Genomic DNA, 17,909 nt, shown 5'->3' on the forward strand with positions numbered 1-17,909 from the left:
ACCAACACATAGAAAACAGTTGTATGCAGAGATGACAGCAACAAAAACGGCATCGCCGACTCACACACGTGGAAACTAGGGAGCTTTATTGGTTACATATTGTGCTGCAGAGCCAACAGACAGCGTTAGAGCCAGAGGATACATGCAGACAGGCAGCTTCAGCTAGACACATGCACCCAAGGAGCCGAGTCACCGCTCATGGCTGTGCCCTGGTTTCCAGCGACAGGGTCCGGCCTCCTTGGTCCCATGCTTGGAGCAGGAATGTAGAAGCTGCTGCACCTAGACTCCAAGAGCCAGGGGAGAGGCCCGAGCACCTGCCTGAGCAAGTAAGTGTGGACCAACATAATGTAATAGCAGTTTTTGAGGGCTACTTCTCTAGCCCTCCCAATCTTTAAAATACAAAAAAATAGACTTTATTCTCTTAAAAATACATTCCATTCAGTACATTGTTCTGAGCTGTGAAGCAGCAGGAAAATAGGGCCCCTTTCCTATGACCTTGGTTATGAGGCTTTGAGGAGAACCCTGTTCCCCACTCAGGGTATTCAAGATAATCCCTAAAAGCAGCTCTTCCAAAGCAGTCTTGAACAACCAAAAACAAAACAAAAACCACACCAAAAAAGGCAGCTAGGGACCAGACCAGAGGCTGGGTCCCTGTTCCTTTATTGGAAAGTGGTAGCACTTGGCACTAACCCACTAAATATAATGAACTTAAAACTGCTCCAGGATGACAAGTCCAAGATCAATATAGACCCCCTCACACCCCATGAGAGAGGGATGATTTATGTGCAATCTTGCTTGTGGACAAGGTTGGAATCCTTAGCCCCACTGCAAATCCCTGTAACCCACATTATAACTTGCATTGCCACTCAAAAGCAAGAACAGCCACTGCTTCCTTTTGCCCATATCCCTGCAGCTTTCTCCAGTTGTTTTTAATACCAGAATGGCAAGAGACAGGTGAGAGCAGGTACTTCCTCCAGCAAAGCAGCTCTGGAGAGCCAGGTTCCCCACCTCACTAGGAACCTCCCACAACTACTTACCTGCCAGGAAAACTGAAAGTTCGAGCTAAGCTGCAGAAAAGGCCTGTCATAAAGTGGGTTTATTGGCTGAGACAGGGAATATTTGGCTTGATTAGAGAACTATTCAACTACCAGGTCTCCCTTTTATTTGGATGTTTCTCCCAGAAACCCTGATGGTGAGGCCTGGGTCCAGATGGTCTCACCTAGGTTGCTTTTCAAAAACCTGTCTTCCAACTTTGGAATCTGAGAGCCAGCCTTGCCAGCCATTTGAAGCCTAAGATAACGGAGCCTATAGCCTTCACAGGCTATTACAAATGGTATTTTCTGTAATGCGGAGGACATTCCTTTAGAATCTATTTTTCAGCAGTTCTAGAAAATGTGCAGATGAAACAAAATATCCTGAAATAACTGGTACAATCAAACCTTATTGCACTCAGATTTTAAGATAGCCGCCCCAGCAAGAGAGTATCGGAGCTGTCCCTCTTCCACACAGCATTTTGGGTTGCGGCAGATGTTGATGTTGCTGAAATGTGAAAAGATCCAGACTTTGGCACCAGGAGCTACAGCACCAGAATCCAGGGCTCCAGTGCCCAAGATGAGAATTATCAGCGAGAACTTTGAAGGCATGGCTTGGCACTCATGTTTCTACCAGCAGAGAAGAGCCACAGACTTTCCTAGACCCTTAGTTAACCACCAATAGAAGACAGTCAGTTTCCTTTGGACGGTCAGGGTTGCCAACCAGTGAAGAATGGCAGGGAGGCTATAAGTGAGAGGTTGCAGCCTTGAGAAAGTTAGTTTCTGACTGGTGACCCAGCAGGAAGGGGTTTTGAAAATTGCATCTAAAGTTGAACATCTGAGGCAGCAATGTGAAGTAAAGGCAAGCATCATGACTATGCCTTTAGATTGGCAAAACTCCAGAAAATGGAAATGGGAGAACATTCCTGTCCCTGAAAGGATGGTAGGTGCTCCCTAAGCCTCCAGCACTGCCAAGTCTGATGCAGACATGGGGATGAACACTGATTCCCACACTGCGTAAAGGCAGAAAAGATGACTCAAGAAGCATAGAAACAGGAGACACACCAACTGGTGTTATGGGAAGTGCAAGCAGGAGATACTGTATGGCATCGGTGCCAAGAAGGGCTGCAGAGATCATCCATCTCGCCATTTTACAGACTAGAAAAATGAAGTCAACAGAGCTTCTCTGAGCTTACCCTTACAATTAAAAGGGCCCAGGAAAACCATCAAAGGACACATTCCCCAAACCCATTTGGATCACTGACACCTTACAAAATCAAGAATCACACCATCACCACCCAGTGGGATGATGGAAAAAGAAGGATCTTAGAGAATGCCAGATTTAGGAACCTAGAAACCATTTCAAATAACTCATTTTATAGATAGGGAAACGGAAGCAAAGTACAAAGCCATTAAGAAAATCTAGCTTTCCTGACTCCTCCTGTAATGCTCTTTCACTATGAAGGAAGTGTCTGCTTCATAAAGGTAGCCTTTGAAAGGGGATCCCTTTTTTGAACTGAGAATGCTATAAAAATAGCAGTGTCAAGATTATATGGTTCTTCTCAACTTCCCCATGTGAAGGGTAAAGGAAACTGATGGGTTTTTATTTATGTGGCTTCCTGAAAAGTTTGCTGCATTCTGAATTGTATAAATCTGGGGCCCCTGATGGGCATGTGTTACCTTTCCTCCCATGAAGTCATCATGATAGTTGGTTTGCAGGAATCATGGGCCCACTTCTGTAGGAATGCATCAGCTTGGTAAAGTGCGATACCTCCTCCCTAGGGGATGGAAGAGGAGGAACAAAGTCCAGGCCTTTCACGGAGCTATTGCTTTGTGGAGTGACTAATGGGAAAGTGCTTCTTCCTGTCCACTTTCCCCTTTGCTGGGCGCTTCCTAGAAGGCAGAGTATGCTGGGTCAGGCCCAGTTTAGTCGGGGAATATTCCGAAGGTGGAAACAAAGTCAACGTGAAGTCTCCAGCCACAGGAGAAGCAGGCAATGCCAGTAGCATTATTGGTGCCCAGGGAAGGAGATGCATGAGGTGTGTGCACTTCCAGGTGCCTTTGGAAGGTGAGCTGAGAGCTGGGATCAGGGGAGGGATGATGTCATTCCAATAGGTGGGCAGGTACCTGTGTGCTCTGCCCCCAGGAAACAAGTGGTCAGCAAGGGGGCCAGGTCATAGTCCCATAATCCCCTAGAGGCAGCACAGACCTCTCTGGTAAAAGTCTGAAGAATTCCAAAGGGGAAAGGAATGGAAGCTCCCTAAATGGAGCTGACGGCTGGTAAGTCTTAGTGTCGGTACTTAGGTCCCTAGGGCAGACAGGGAGTGAATTGGATGTGGTGAGGAGACCAAGAAATCAGAACATTAACTGCGTGGAAGGGGCTATTGCGTGGTGAGGATATAAGGATATCATTCCCTATTTGTGGCCAGAGTGGCCGATTCTACTGGGAACAGGGCAGGGACAAGGAGAGAGGACTCATGCATCAATCAGGGAAGGCTGGGCCTGGGTGACTGTCCAGCTTGTAGTTTCTGATCTCCATTGGCCGCCTGGCAAAAATGACCTGAGCCACAGCCTGGCTCTCTGCCACAATCTCCCAGCCAAGGCCTCGTGTCTAGCCCAGTTAGCTGGCCCGGGATCCTTCGTAGGATGGGAAGGTGGAAGAGCTGAGCAGGAGCAGAGGACACAGCAGACCTCACCCGGCTGGCTCAGTTTTCCTCAGCACAGGGCCTGGTTGGTCGTAACCGTTCCTCAGCCTGTACTTGCCCAGGCTCTGACAGCCCCTGCTTCACGGGCAGTTCAGGCCGTTCCACGGAGCTGTGTGGTCGCCTGTAGACATTGAGTGTGCAGTCATCGCCTTCCTCCTGTACCAATAGATGACAAAAGTGAGATGTGGAAGACAATACAGTGAGTAACAAAGATACCCTCACTCCCAGTGGTCCCTCTCCAGCCAGGCAGAGGGAGATCTAGCCCAGACAGACCAGCAAAGACAGGTCAATATAAAAGTTCCTTGGGAATCAGAGTAGACTGCAAATGCCAATCTGCTAGGAACTCCTGGGGGATACTGGGGGGTTCACAAGTGAACAGGAGCCCTACAGAGTACAGGGCCAGGAATGGGGCCATGGGAGTGGTACCCTTAAGTAGTAGCCACTGGTCCTCTAGTTCTGCACATGAAGACTGCATGCTTCTCGGTGAGAGCCATTTCCTTGGTGGGTAGGCAGGAAGTATGCTGAAGCAGAAGCTGGACAGCTCTTTTCCTACTTCCCACCAGTAAGTCACCTGCCTTCCCTTTCATATGCCATTTCCTATCTTCCTCATCACACCTCAGACAGCCAAAGTTTCAGAGAGCTAGACACCCATCTTTCACTCCACTGCTCTTCTACCAGACTTCTGCCTTGTTAATGTTTTGCTTTGGAGCACCAAAGCAAATTAAGATGAAAGGACACAAGTATGAGTGAGAAAAGGTGGCAGGGTACAAAGAAGAGTGGACTTAAAGATAGGAACCCTGGATTCAAATCTTAGTTCTTCCAGTATTTCCCTTGGGTGGCCTTGGATAAGGCGCTTTCTGTCTCTGACCTTCAGTTTCTACATCTGAAAAAATGGAGATAAAACCTGCTTACAGCTGTTGGAGAGACTGAATGAGGTAAGTAGGTGGAGAAGTGCCTTGTCAAGTGTTAACATCTATCTTCTATATATATATAGAAAGCCTAAGCAACTGTTCGACCAGTAGCTATGACACACACTGACCAACAGGGGGCAGACACTCAACACACAGGCATGGAAACATGGAACAGACTGATGAATCTCAGAGGGGAGGGGGTCAGGGGAAGGGAGGGAAGAGATTAACCAAAGATCTTATATGCATACTAAAGGCCCGGTGCACAGATTCTTGCACCAGTGGGGTCCCTCGGCCTGGCCTGTGGGGATTGGGTCAAAACTGGCAGTCAGACATCCCTGAGGGGGTCCCAGATAGCGAGAGGGCACAGGCCAGGCCAAGGGACCCCACCGGAGCACGAATCTGCACTGGGCCTCTAGTAGAGTCATAATATCTAGGTCCAAAATGTCATCATCACAGTCTCCAACATCTAAAAGATACTCCCAGTGGCTTCCCCTTCAAATGTTGTTCTGCAGTCTGACCCTCAAATGAAGAGGAGCTTCTGGATTTACCTATCCTATAATGAGCTACAGGGCCCGCCCAGACCTACCTTCAGACTGATGATATAATGGGCTTGACAGGTATCTGGGGCAAAAAGATGCTCAGGCATAAAGCCTATAAAGTAGGCCCATTGTAAGCCCTAGCTCTCTTCATCCCCTACATCAGGGGTGGGGCATGTTTGGCCCACGGGCTGTATAAGGCCGCCAAATCACTTAGTCTGGCCCTGCCAAGACATCACAGGTAAGTTAAATGTTTGACTAAATATAGCAGGTTTATTTTTGGGTTAATAATTTTCATGGCCCTCAAATGATGTTATAAATACCCAAATAGCCCTAAGGCAGAAAAAGGGTTCCCCACCCTGCCCTATATGCTAGCAGCTGGTAAAGACCCTCTGCCTGAACTGAGGCAGCCCAGAATTCGTTTCCCGGCTCCACCTCTGCTCTGCAGAAAGGGCCCTGGGCTTCCTCTGACTCAGCTTCCCTGCAGCTGTTTCTGTGTTTCCAGGTGCTGCTCTGGAGCCAGAAGGGGAGCTCCTTTGGCTGCTCTGGCAACCCACGAAAACAGGCCCCGTCTCCCTTTCTGAGGCCTGCACACAGGGAGACAAACGGGAGACAAACGGGAAAAAGGGCTTTTGGAAATTCATGCTCCTCTGTCAAATACCTTTCTCAAGGTACTTTATTGTTTAAGGGCAAACCTGCCTGATTTTCAACAGTTATCTGAGCTACCCACTGTTTCCCAGCCCCATGGTCTCCATAATCCTGAGTCACACAAGCCAGGAAAAAGGGGGCAAAGGGAAGGGGGAAGGGACGGCTGAAGTGGGGAAAGAAGTGGGACTTACCATGCCTGCCACATGGTTCCAAGCCGCAGCCGTGACAGCATCTCCCACCCGATTCCGGCGAGTGAGCATCTCTGACACAGTGAGGCTACTTTGGGTCCTTCTAGAAGAGAGCTCAGGGGCATCCCCTGGGTTTCCTACCCTTCGAGTACCCTGCTCCAAAAGGTAAGACCTGGGCTGTTCAAGGTCTGAGTAGTCTGTAGAAGACCTCTGGGTGTAGGCATTGGTAGACACCACATTTTTACCTATCTGAGTTGGGGGATCTTCTAAAGAGTTCAAATCTCGCCTGCTCTTCCAGGCATTCCGCACAGTAACATGCCTGGCCTCTGAAGGGCTCACCTCTGAAGGAGCACTATGGCCTTTCCACCTGATTGTCTCTGCAGGGGGTGCATGGTTATTCCTCTCCAACAGATCCGATGGCTTGATGATAATGCTGCTCCGAGAGACCACTGTTTCAGGCCTGTTCTTCAGGGACCCATCTCCCATTCTTTCAGCCTCTGTGAACTGTAAGGTGATGTCATGTTTGTGAATGGAGAGCTCAAAGGGGGGGTTGACATGGTTGCTCACTGATGTGAGGTCTGGTGGCCCAACCTGGATATTGCTGGTGGATGTGTGCCTCTCCCGCGGGGCCTCACCTGGGGCGGCTCTTGGGCTGCTGCTGCTACTGCTGTCAGAGGGATAGATAGTAATGCTGCTTGTCACTTTGTTTGGTCCTGGTTTGGAGGTGGATGTCTGTTTCTCCAATGTGGCCTCGGTTCCAGACCCGCCCATGATTTTTTTCACATCTTTATCAATGATGACAGGTTTAATGACAGCTCTGGACCGCAAGGCCTCTCTGGGACTGAAGGGCCTTTGACTTTTTACTCCAGCACCATTGGCCTCTGGGAATTCCACAGTATTGGTGGAGGCTCTGACAGGTTTCACAGATTCATTTTCTGTCCCGACATCTTTATCATCCTCCGACAGGGCTGTTCTAAGGCCCCCTCGGGATTTGCCTGTTTCTCTGAAGTTGGGCTGTTGTTTGTGCTCTGGCTCTGGGGTGATGGTTGTGTTTACCAATTTGGCAGTAACAAGAGACGACATGTCCATGTCATCATCTGAGTCTGGCTTCTCTCTGCCACTAGATTTGATGACACGACACCTTAGGGCCTCATGCTGACTGCTGTCTTCCATCACAACTGCTACAGGTTGATCAACTCCTTTACTTGGGGTTGAAAAACCCTGAAGGATGTTCTCTTGGCTTCTGGAGCTATAAGGATACTTTGATGAAAGTGGAGCCTTGGTATTGGAAGAACTGGTATCAGCCTCTGGGCCATTGGCAGCCTTTTTGCCCTTAGAGAGCCCTTCTGAGGAAGATCTTCGAGATGAGGCCAGAGCGCCAATGGCCTTAGAACTGCCAGAGTCTGCGGCCTGAGTTACTTGGCTTCCATTGCTAGGCGCCTGCCCCCTCTTGCCAAAGAGGGCCTCAGTGGAGGTGTCAGAAGCCTTGTCAGCTCTACACAATATGTCATTGGGAATAGGTCCATGGGTGGCATCACTAAATGTTCGTGTTGTCTTCTCTACTTTTCCCTTCAACCCACTCTCAGTGCCTGGCTTGGGAGTACCCCTCCAAACTTTATTGTGCTCCTGAGCAGCTGGAGGGTAGCGGCTAAGCACTGATGGCTGCTCCCTGGACTTCTTCCCTTCACTCTGAGAGGAGCCAGATGCAAATCGATCTTCAGTTCTCTTTGTCTCCTGAGTCCCACTATCTGTACCTGCCCCTAAGTTGGAAGCTTTGGCTGCCCTCCTATTCGTAAAACCAGGAGAGGAAACTTGCCGGTTGCTCAGAGAATAGTTTTCATTGTTAAGAGCAAACTCCCTGTTTCGGTGCCTTTCCCGCTTATGCTGAGGGGACAGTTCCCGAGATGTGTGCTTAGACACAGATACCTCACTCCCGTGGCCTCTAAACTTAGTCCTCTCGTGCCTGCCTTTGCTAGACAGGAAAGCATCCTCCCCTCCCACCTCCCCATTCTCTAATTCTTTCTGTTTCTTGATTTGTAGTTTTATCTCCTCCAACTGGCTGGCTAAGAGTTTGTTTTTATTTTGTTCACTTAGGTAATTATCCTGAAGGTCATTATTTTTGGCCCTCATTTTCTTAAGCTCTTCTTCCAAAGATTCAAAATGTTTGATTTGTGTCTTAAGTTTCTCAATCTCTTGGTTAAGGTCTTTGACTTTATTGTCTTCCTGATTTCGGTTCTTTTCATTTTCAGATTTATTTCTTGTTTCATTCTCTACCTGCTTTAGATAGTCCAGAGTGCCTTTCCTTCTGGATTCTTTGGATGGCAGTGTGGAAGAGATACCGTCCTCAATCCGCAGGTCATTCCTTTCCAGAAGATTAGAAGCATTCCTTGTATAATCTCGGTTCATTTTTTTGTTCTGCTCCAGTTTTTGAGTGAGCTCTTTTATAAGTTTCTCATTTTCTTTCTCCTTTTCATTCAGGTATTTTCTCTCACTTACAAAGCTCAGAGTTAATGATTTCAGCTTTTCTAACTCTGACACTAAACTCTGCTCAGTTTTATCTAGGCGGTCCTCAGAAGACTCCAGTTCTTTCACTTTGACCCTGAGCATTTCCAGCTCAGAGGAGATTTTCTTCGTCAGGTTTCTCTCCTCATTCAGGCTCAAACAGAGTTGGGTGCAGTCATTCTTACTCCTGCTAAAGGCCTCCTCTAGCTTCTCCAGTTCGGCCATTCGTTTCTGAAGCCGCTCAATCTCAGATTTCAACTCCCGGGTGAGGTTTTCCTCCTCTTCAAGTTTCTCCTTCATCAGCTGACACAGGTCCTCTGCTTTCTTAATTTCCTCATCTTTGCCTTCGATTCTCAGCACTCGCTGCCGCAGCACTTCAATCTCAGCCAGCATGCTGGAGTTGCTGCCTTCTGCCTGAATCACCTTGTCCTGCAGATCCAGGAGCTCATCCTCTGCTTTTTGGAGGTTTTTTGTGGCTTCTTCCAACTCATCAAGGCGGCGGCTTAGACTCTGTAACTTAAACCGCAGGTGGCGGCTGGAGGCAGTATCCTTGTAGTTTGTAAACTCAGCCATGTCTACTGTCAGCCAGTGTGAACTCCAAGAGGCATCCAATTCCACTCGAGGGGATGAGAAATGGTTACCTTTCTTTTGGCATCCACAGCCTTCTTTGGCAGCTGGAGACCATTATCACTCTACAGAAGGAAAACATGAAGCACATCAGGCAGTAAATATAAAATCTGCACGTCAGCTCTCAAATGTGCTTCTTGTGCCTAAAACATAGCAGGTCCTCTAATTGGAATAAGGTTCTTTATGGCTGATAATGAACTGATATATAGTTTCAGCCTAATGAAGAATTCCACCAGCGCCCTGGCCAGGGTGGCTCAGTTGGTGGGAGTGTGGTCCCCTACACCAAAAAGGTTGCGGGTTCGATTCCCAGTCAGCACACATACAAATGTTGCAGGTTCAGACCCTGGTTGGGGCACTTTCCAGAGGCAAAAAAAACCCACAAAAAAAAATAAAAAGAATGCCTCATTTCCCATGAGAAAATCTTCACCATTTGCCATCTTCATAATCTCAGGAAAGTCATTAGTTTTTCTATAAATCATTACGTAAACAGCCTGGGTTTTACTTGGTTGTAAAATCAGGATAATGATGTCTACCATCTCTCTCCCCAGTACTGTTCTGAGATAATGCATGGAAAGTCTTGGTAGCAAAGCAGTAAACAATCCTAAGAATGTTAAGAACTATAGCTTCAGGGAAAGAAGCAGACTAGTGGAAAAAAAAAAAATCACCTTGTTGACACAGGAAGATAACAGGACCTGGGTTCTATTAAGGCAGAAAGGGAAAATAGTATACTTAGAGAATGAGAGGTCTAGGATGACTTGCTCTCACTGAGAAGCTAACCCAAAAATGGTCTCAGCCTGGTAATATCCCTGGGAAACCTACCAGAGGTAAACAAAAATAGTCTGGAAAGAGATCCCTACCGAGTTCACACAAGAGTCCCACTGGTAAAGTCCTGCTGAACCTGAGTCTGCAAGTCCAAACTACAAAACACATAAGGACCACTCTTATTATGACTGAACAAAAGAGGTTTACACCAATAAGTGATATCAAAGTAAGATAGGCTACAGATCATAAATTAAGTACATTCAAATCTTTAAAGTCATAAAAGAAGGAATCAAAAACAGGAGACAATAACAAGATGCTATCAACGAAGATTGGGATTTTTAAATTAACCAAATAAAATTTGCTAGAAATGTAAACAAAAATAGTAAATAGATGCTAATGAAGAGTACAGTGGTTAAGAAGAGATATGAGGAAATTACAAAAGGCAGCACATAATTAAAGATAGAAAAAGAGAACGAGAGGTTAATAGATAAGGAGAAATACAAAAGAGGTCCAAAAATGACAAAGTAGTACAAAAGGAAAGGACAGACAGAATGGGGGGAGGCAATTTGTAAAGAGCTACTAGCTAAGAAATTTCATGAGCTGATAAAAGATATGCAGTGGAGCTCGGCCATCGTGGCTTAGTGATTGAGCACTGATTGACCTATGAACTAAGAGGTTACAGTTTGATTCCTAGAAAGGGCACATGCCCAGGTTGCGGGCTCAATTCCCAGTTTGGGGCGTGCAGGAGGCAGCCAATCAATGATTCTCATCAATGTTTCTATCTCTCCCTCTCCCTTCCTCTCTGCAATCAGTAAAAATATTTTTAAATAAAATAAAAAGATATGCAATGGAGCCTCATATTCAGGAAGCAAAATCTCAACCAAAATTAAATCTGTGCCTAGTTGAGAAGGAAATAAAAACCTTAATGTTTATTAACAGACCCACACTGAAAAAACTTTCTAAATGTACTTCAGAACACAGAAACTGATCACTTAAGGAAGGCATGAGATGGAAGAAGGAATGGTAAGTAAATAAATTTAACCCAAACAAGCACTGAATCAGTTAATAACAAAAACTAATTGGGTGGGAGGGACAGGATAAGATCAAAGTGGAACTAAAACAATGGAAAATAAGATAGTAAGCATACTGAGAAGGCATTAATAAGCAATATATAAAGAACGGCTATAATATTAACAAAAACTCATTTTAAAAATTTTAGTATGTTTTTACTGATTTTTAGATAGGAAAGGGGAGGGAAAGATAGTAACATCAATCAGCTGCCTCCTGCATGCCCCCTACTGGGGATCAAGCCCGACACGGGCATGTGCCCTGACCAGGAATAACCAGTGGTAACTTCCTGGTGCCTGGGACCATGCTAATCCACTGAGCCACCTGGACAGGCAACCTCATTTTCAAATGGGCAAAGGACTTGAATGGAAATTTCTCCAAAGATGATATCCAAATGGCAACAAGCAATGCTCAACATCACTAATCATTCAGGAAATGCAAATCAAAACCACAGTGAGCCAGCTAGTGTGGCTCAGAGGTTGAGCGTTGACCCATGAAGTCACAGTTCGATTGCCATTCAGGGCACATCCCAGGTCGCAAGCTCCATCCCACTGAGAGGCATGCAGGAGGCCGATCAATGTTTCTACCTATCCCTCTCCCTGCCTCTCTCTAAAATCAATAAAAATACTTTTTAAAAAACAAAAACACGAGGTATCACTTCACACCCACTAGGATGTAGCCAAGTGTTGGTAAGGATGTGGAGAAACTGGAATCTCTGTACACTGTTAGTGGGAAAATAAAATGGTACAGCTACTATTTTTTACCACAATAAAAAAAAATACCTTTAAACAAAAGTAAAGAAGTAAAGGTCATAGAGAAAGAAGATAGGGCAGAATTCCAGTTTCAGGTCCAGCATGTGAGCAGCCTAGAAGTCATCACTTTGAACAAACTGAAAATCAGTAACTCTTCTTAGGTCTACCTGAAAACTGAGGTCACAGAGAAAAACTCTTCCCCCAAAAATTAGACAAGTGGATTCAGAAAAATCACAATTTTCCACAGTAGGAACCTCCATGGGAACTAGTACCAGGGTAAGAAAACCTAAATTGCAATTGACAATTGCTGAAGCTCAGTGTGGACAACTCAAGAGTTTGAAAAAGCTCTCAGTAGGTGATAAAACCCCAATAGGTTAGGCTCCCCCGGTTAACCATTTCATTTCTCTCTCCCTAAAAATTAACAAAAACATATCAATAAAAACACACACACAAAAAGCTCAGAACACCAAGCAGGATAAATGTCAAAAAGAAAAACAAAAACAAAAAAACCCAACACCTAGGCATATCATATTCACACTGCAGAAAATCAAAGATAAAAAACCTTAAAAGAAGCCAGAAGAAAAAATACCTATAGAGCAAAGGTAAGAATTACATCCAATTTCTCAGAAATCATGCAAGCAAGAGGAGAGTGGAGTGAAATATTTAAAATGTTGAGGGGGGAAAAACACACCAATCTATAATTCTGTACCCTGCAAAATTATCCTTTAAAAGTAAAGAGAAATGCTTTCTCAGACAAATGAAAACTGAGGGGATTTGTTGCCAGTAGGCCTGCCTTGAAAGAAATATTAAAAGAAATTCTTCAGTGAGAAGGAAAATTGTATAGGTCAAAAACTCAGGCCACATAGAGGAAGAGCATTAGACTAGGAATGAGTAAAAGTAAAATAAAATTTTTAATTTTTTAAACTGATTTTAGAGGAAGGGGGAGAGAGAAACATAGATTTGTTGTTCCACTTATTTGCATTCATTGGTTGATTCTCGTATGTGCCCTGATTGGGGATCAAACCCAAAACCTTGACATATTCGGACGATGCTCTAACCAACTGAAGTACCAGGCCAGGGCCTAATTTTCCGTATTCTTAAATGATTTAACAGATAACAGTTCAAAATAATAGCAACAATGTATCCAATGAACATAATTTATGTGTAGGTGAAGTAAATGCCAGCAATGATACAAGGGATAGGAGAGAGAAATTAGGATTATATTTATTTTTTTTTCTTAATATATTTTATTGATTTTTTACAGAGAGGAAGGGAGAGGGATAGAGAGCTAGAAACATCGATCAGCTGCCTCCTGCACACCCCCCACTGGGGATGTGCCCGCAACCAATGTACATGCCCTTGACCGGAATCAAACCTGGGACCCTTCAGTCCACAGGCCGACAATCTATCCACTGAGCCAAACCGGTTTCAGCTACATTTGTTTTTATAAGGTACTTGTATTTGAACTAACTCTAGGGCAGTGGTCAGCAAACTGCGCCTCGCGAGCCACAAGCGGGTCTTTGGCCCCTTGAGTGTGGCTCTTCCACAAAATACCACGTGCAGGCGTGCACGTACAGTGCGATTGAAACTTCGTGGCCCATGCGCAGAAGTCTGTTTTCGGCTCTCAAAAGAAATTTCAATCGTTGTACTGTTGATATTTGGCTCTGTTGACTAATGAGTTTGCCGACCACTGCTCTAGGGCAACCATTTAAAAAAAAAAAAAAGTTTAATTGATATGCTGAGAAAGGAAAGAAAATGGCACCAGATAAAATGCTCAATCAAAGCCACCAAAGGCAGAAATAAAAGACAAAAAACAAGGGCAACAAAACAGTAGTAACAAATATGGTAACTATTAATCCAACTATAGAATCACTTTAAACATCAATAGTCTATATCAATTAAAAAAGATTGTCAGAGCGGATCAAAAATCAAGACCCAAATTGTATGTTATTTACCAAACACCCATTTTTTAAATTTTAATGAAGACATATAGATTAAAAGTAAAGGATTGGAGAAAGCTATCCCATGTTAATACTAATCAGAAGAAAGCTGGAGGAGCTCCATTAATTTCAGACAGCACACTGCAGAGCAAGGAAAGTTATCCAGCAAAGTATTACATAATGATAAAAGGGTCAATTCTCCAAGAAGATACAATAGTCCTTCCTTAAAATATACATGTATTTGTCTTAAAACAGAGCACCAAAACTGACAGAACTGCAAGGAGAAATGGATGAATCCAATACTACAATTGGAAAGTTCCATACCCTTCTATCATAAATAGACCTAGCAGACAGAAAATCAGTAGGGACATAAACTCAATCAACTGGATATGAAGGATATGGACAGATTACTACAACAGCAAAATATACATTTCACATGGAACATTCTCCAATACAGATGACCTTCTGGGCCATAAAACACACCTTAACAAAGTGAAAAGAACAGCATACACTATGCTCTCAGACCACAATGGACTTAAACTAGAAATCAATACCAACTAGAAATCAATACCAGAAAAATAGCTGGGATATCCTCCAAATATTTTTTTAAAAGATTAAACAACACATCGGTCAAAGAAATCTCAAAATTTTTAAAATACTTTGGACTGAATGAAAAAATAAAACTTTATCAAAATTTGTGGGGTGTAGCAAAAGCAGTATTTAGAGACAAAGTTACAGCACTGCATGCATATATTAGAAAAGAACAAAGATCTACAATCAAAGATTACATCTAAAACTAGGGATTTAGGAGGAAGGGAACCATGGTTGAAGCCATAAGAGCAAACAGCAATCACTGGTGAGAGAAAAACTGCATCAACAATGATTCCATAGGAAAAGCCAGGGGGAAAGAGAAACAACCTTAAGTGGAATCTGAGGAGATGCCAAATGCCACTTATCTCAGGCCCCAAGGTCCCTTCCATTGACTGCACTTTGAGCCTAGGGCCACCAGATGGAGCCCATACCCAATTCAAAACACTCCAAAGCCTTGGAGGGTTGGAATTTTAGAGCAGAGCCTCCCTACCTCAGCCTCTCAGAGCCTGCCTTCTTTCTGATTATCTTCCTCTCTACCACTCTACCTCCCTGGGCTCAACTTTCTGTCACCCCGTCAACTTTTCCCAACTTCCTCATCCTCAAAAATGTAGGGAGAAAAAATTCTAAATTTATATATTTTATACGACAGAAACCCTTTCCTTCATTCCCATCCATGTTTCCTACTATGAGTGCCACATAACAAAACACTACTTTGGCCTTGGCTGGTGTTGCTCACCCTGAGCTTCTAAATTGTACTTACTCGCCCTGGCTGGTTTGGCTCAGTGGATAGAGCATCGCCTGCGGACTAAAGGGTCCCGGGTTCGATTCCGGTCAATGGCACATGCCCAGGTTGCAACTCAATCCCCAGTAGAGGGCATGCAGGAGGCAGTCAATCAATGATTCTCTCTCTCCCTCTCTGAAATCAATAAAAATATATTAAAAATGAAAAAAAAAAGATAAAAATAAGTTGTACTTAGTCAACCAAAGCAACTGATTTTAGCCTCTTTTTAAAATTTTTTTCAATTAGTTTACATTCAATATTACTTTGTATTTAGTTTCAGGTATGGAGCATGGTTAGACAATGATTTTAGCATCGTAACATATTTGGCTCCCTCAAGACTAAAGAAATAGTTTCACCACTTTTATTTAAAATAAAACCACCTACTTGACCCAATCTTTTTACTTTAAAAATGAAGGAACTGAGACTTAGAAGTAAACACTGTGATTTCTCCAGCAACATAGTCTCCTGTTCTTCCCATTGTGTAAAATCATCTCCCTACAAACTCTTTTAAGTGTTTTTACAAAGTGAGCAGTTCTGATTATACAGACTAATAACAACAATAAGGTATAAAGGAAACAAATAAAGGACAATCACAAATTGAGCACTACTATACTATAGACCAGTGGTCACCAACCTTTCGGACCTCACGGACCACCAGTGGTCCACGGACCACCGGCTGGCGACCGCTGCTACAGACAATATATTAAGTACTTAAATACATGCTTTCTCTAGGGATCCCAGATCTACTGTGTACTTTCTCTTAAATTACTTCCCTGAGGTTTTCTCATCCATACAAAGACAATATGCCATGGCTGGGTGACTCAGTTGTTGGAGCATTGTCCTGGTCTGGGTGACAATCAGTGTTTCTCATGTCAATGTCCCCCTCTCTCTAGAATCAATGGAGGCATATCCTCGGGTGAGGGTAATATACACCGAGTGGCCAGATTATTATGATCTTTGAACACATAATAATCTGGCCAGTGTGTGTGTGTGTGTATTAGAGGCCCGGTGCATGAATTCGTTCATGGGTAGGGTCCGGCCAACCTGGCCAGGAGGAGGGGACATGGGCGGTTGGCCAGCCTGCCTGCTGGGCGAACTCCTGGTCGAGGGGACAATTTGTATATTAGCCTTTTATTATATAGGATATTCACTGAGTGGCCAGATTATTATGCGTTCAGAGATCATAATAATCTGACCATTCAGTGTATATGTACTAGAGGCCCAGTGCACAAAATCTTGCACTGGGGGGTTGGGGGGGAGGGTCATCGCTCAGCCTGGCCTGTGCCCTCTCACAGTCCAGGACCCCTTACTCCTTACTGCCTGCCTGCTCACTGGTAATTGCTGCTCCTTAGAGCTGCCGCGGAGGCGGAAGAGGCTCCTGACAGTGCTACTGCACTCACCAGCCATGAGCCAGGCTTCTGGCTGAGCAGCGCTCCCACTGTGGGAACAACCGGTCGCTATGATGTGCATTGACCACCAGGGGGCAGCTCCTGCTCCTGGTGGTCAGTGCACATCATAGCAACCAGTCGTTCTGGTCATTCCGCTGTAACGGTCGCTTAGGCTTTTATTATATAGAAGAAGATATCCTATATAATAAAGAGGGAATATGCTAATTGGCTGTCATGCCATCACAAAGATGGTGGTGCCCACAGCCAATAAGAGGGGAATATGCTAATTGATTTTTACGCCCTCAAAGATGGCAGCGCCCACAGCCACAAGATGGTGGCGCCCAGTCCCTTCAGCCCCCCAATCGCCCAGGGCCGACCCAAGGCATAGGCAAGCCTTGGATGGCAGCTGCCCAGCCGCCCAGGGCCACCCGAGGCTCAGGTAACCAGGGCCAGCTGAGGCTTTCACTGCCGGCACCGGCAGCAGCAGAGGTGATGGGGGCGTTGCCTCCCGCCCCTGAAAGCTCCTGGACTGTGAGAGGGGGCAGGCCAGGCTGAGGGACCTCCCTACTCCAGTGCATGAATTTTCATGCACCGGGCCTCTAGTCTATATACTAAAACCCTAATATGCAAATAGACCAAATGGCAGAACAACTGAACAACCAGTTCCTATGATGTGCGCTGACCACCAGGGGGTGTGCGCAGACCATGGCGGACGTCAGCTGCAGTGGGATGGTGGAGCAGGTGAGTGGGAGCGCCAGACCAAGGCAGGACACACGGGTGCTGTCATCAGGGCGAGCCTCTGGTGGTTACTGAAAATTCTTGGCTCCTGCACGCTGTGGTCTCGCCCCTGTTGCCGGCGCCGGCCCCACTTGCACCTGCTGCCGGCACCCAGTGCCAGCCCCGATCGCTCAGTGCCATCAGCGTGTGTGAGTAGTGGCTGCTGGCCCCAATTGCCCCTCAGAGCTTCTCCACCTCCCCCTGCTCCTGAGGGGCGATCGGGGCAGCAGCCACCACTCGCACCCACTGCTGGCACCAGCCCCAATCACTCCGCGCGTGCAAGTGGGGCCGGCATCAGCTCATGGGAGCGGCAGTGGCAGGAGAGGGGCTGCCGGCAGACAGGGGACCCGAGGCCACAGCGGGAGGAGCCAGGCGAGGGCGCAGAGGATGGGTCGAGACCTGCCCCTGTGCCCACCATAGCCTCACGGCCCACAATTCAAGTTGCACGAATTCGTACACTGGGCCCCTAGTGTAATACTATCTTAAAATTATTTACTATTTTTTTGCATTTCAACTTGAAAGTTAGTTTCAATCAATAGTTTCAACTGACTATTTTCTACACCTCCAACTTGCAAGCATTGACTATTTATAAATCTGATAGGCAAGTCTTTTCAATATTGTCATACAAATTGTTAAACAAAATATAACCAAGAACAGCCCTCTAGAATGGCACTACAAAACAGCCTGTCTAGATAAACACCG

The 17,909-nt window shown here is 45.5% G+C and overlaps 1 protein-coding gene across 3 annotated transcripts in view; it reads right to left on the reverse strand.

The window, feature by feature from the left end:
• The window catches only part of LUZP1 (leucine zipper protein 1), a 124,806-nt gene that overhangs the window by 57,068 nt on the left and 49,829 nt on the right, over positions 1–17,909 (reverse strand). Inside the window, exons 3-5 of one of the 3 annotated variants that reach the window (XR_008556958.1) lie at positions 6,023–9,213; positions 2,712–3,892; positions 70–318 (exon numbers count right to left, since the gene is read on the reverse strand). Coding sequence is in view for 1 of the 3 variants with exons in the window: in XM_054720922.1 (XP_054576897.1) it covers positions 3,737–3,892; positions 6,023–9,094 (3,228 nt within the window). In the remaining 2 variants the exon portion in view is untranslated. Of the gene's footprint in view, positions 1–69; positions 319–2,711; positions 3,893–6,022; positions 9,214–17,909 lie in introns of those variants that run through there. The other 2 variants (XR_008556959.1, XM_054720922.1) reach the window with 2 other exon arrangements.

This window comes from Eptesicus fuscus, chromosome 9 (assembly GCF_027574615.1).
Source record: "Eptesicus fuscus isolate TK198812 chromosome 9, DD_ASM_mEF_20220401, whole genome shotgun sequence".
In the NCBI taxonomy this organism is placed as follows: Eukaryota; Metazoa; Chordata; class Mammalia; order Chiroptera; family Vespertilionidae; genus Eptesicus; species Eptesicus fuscus.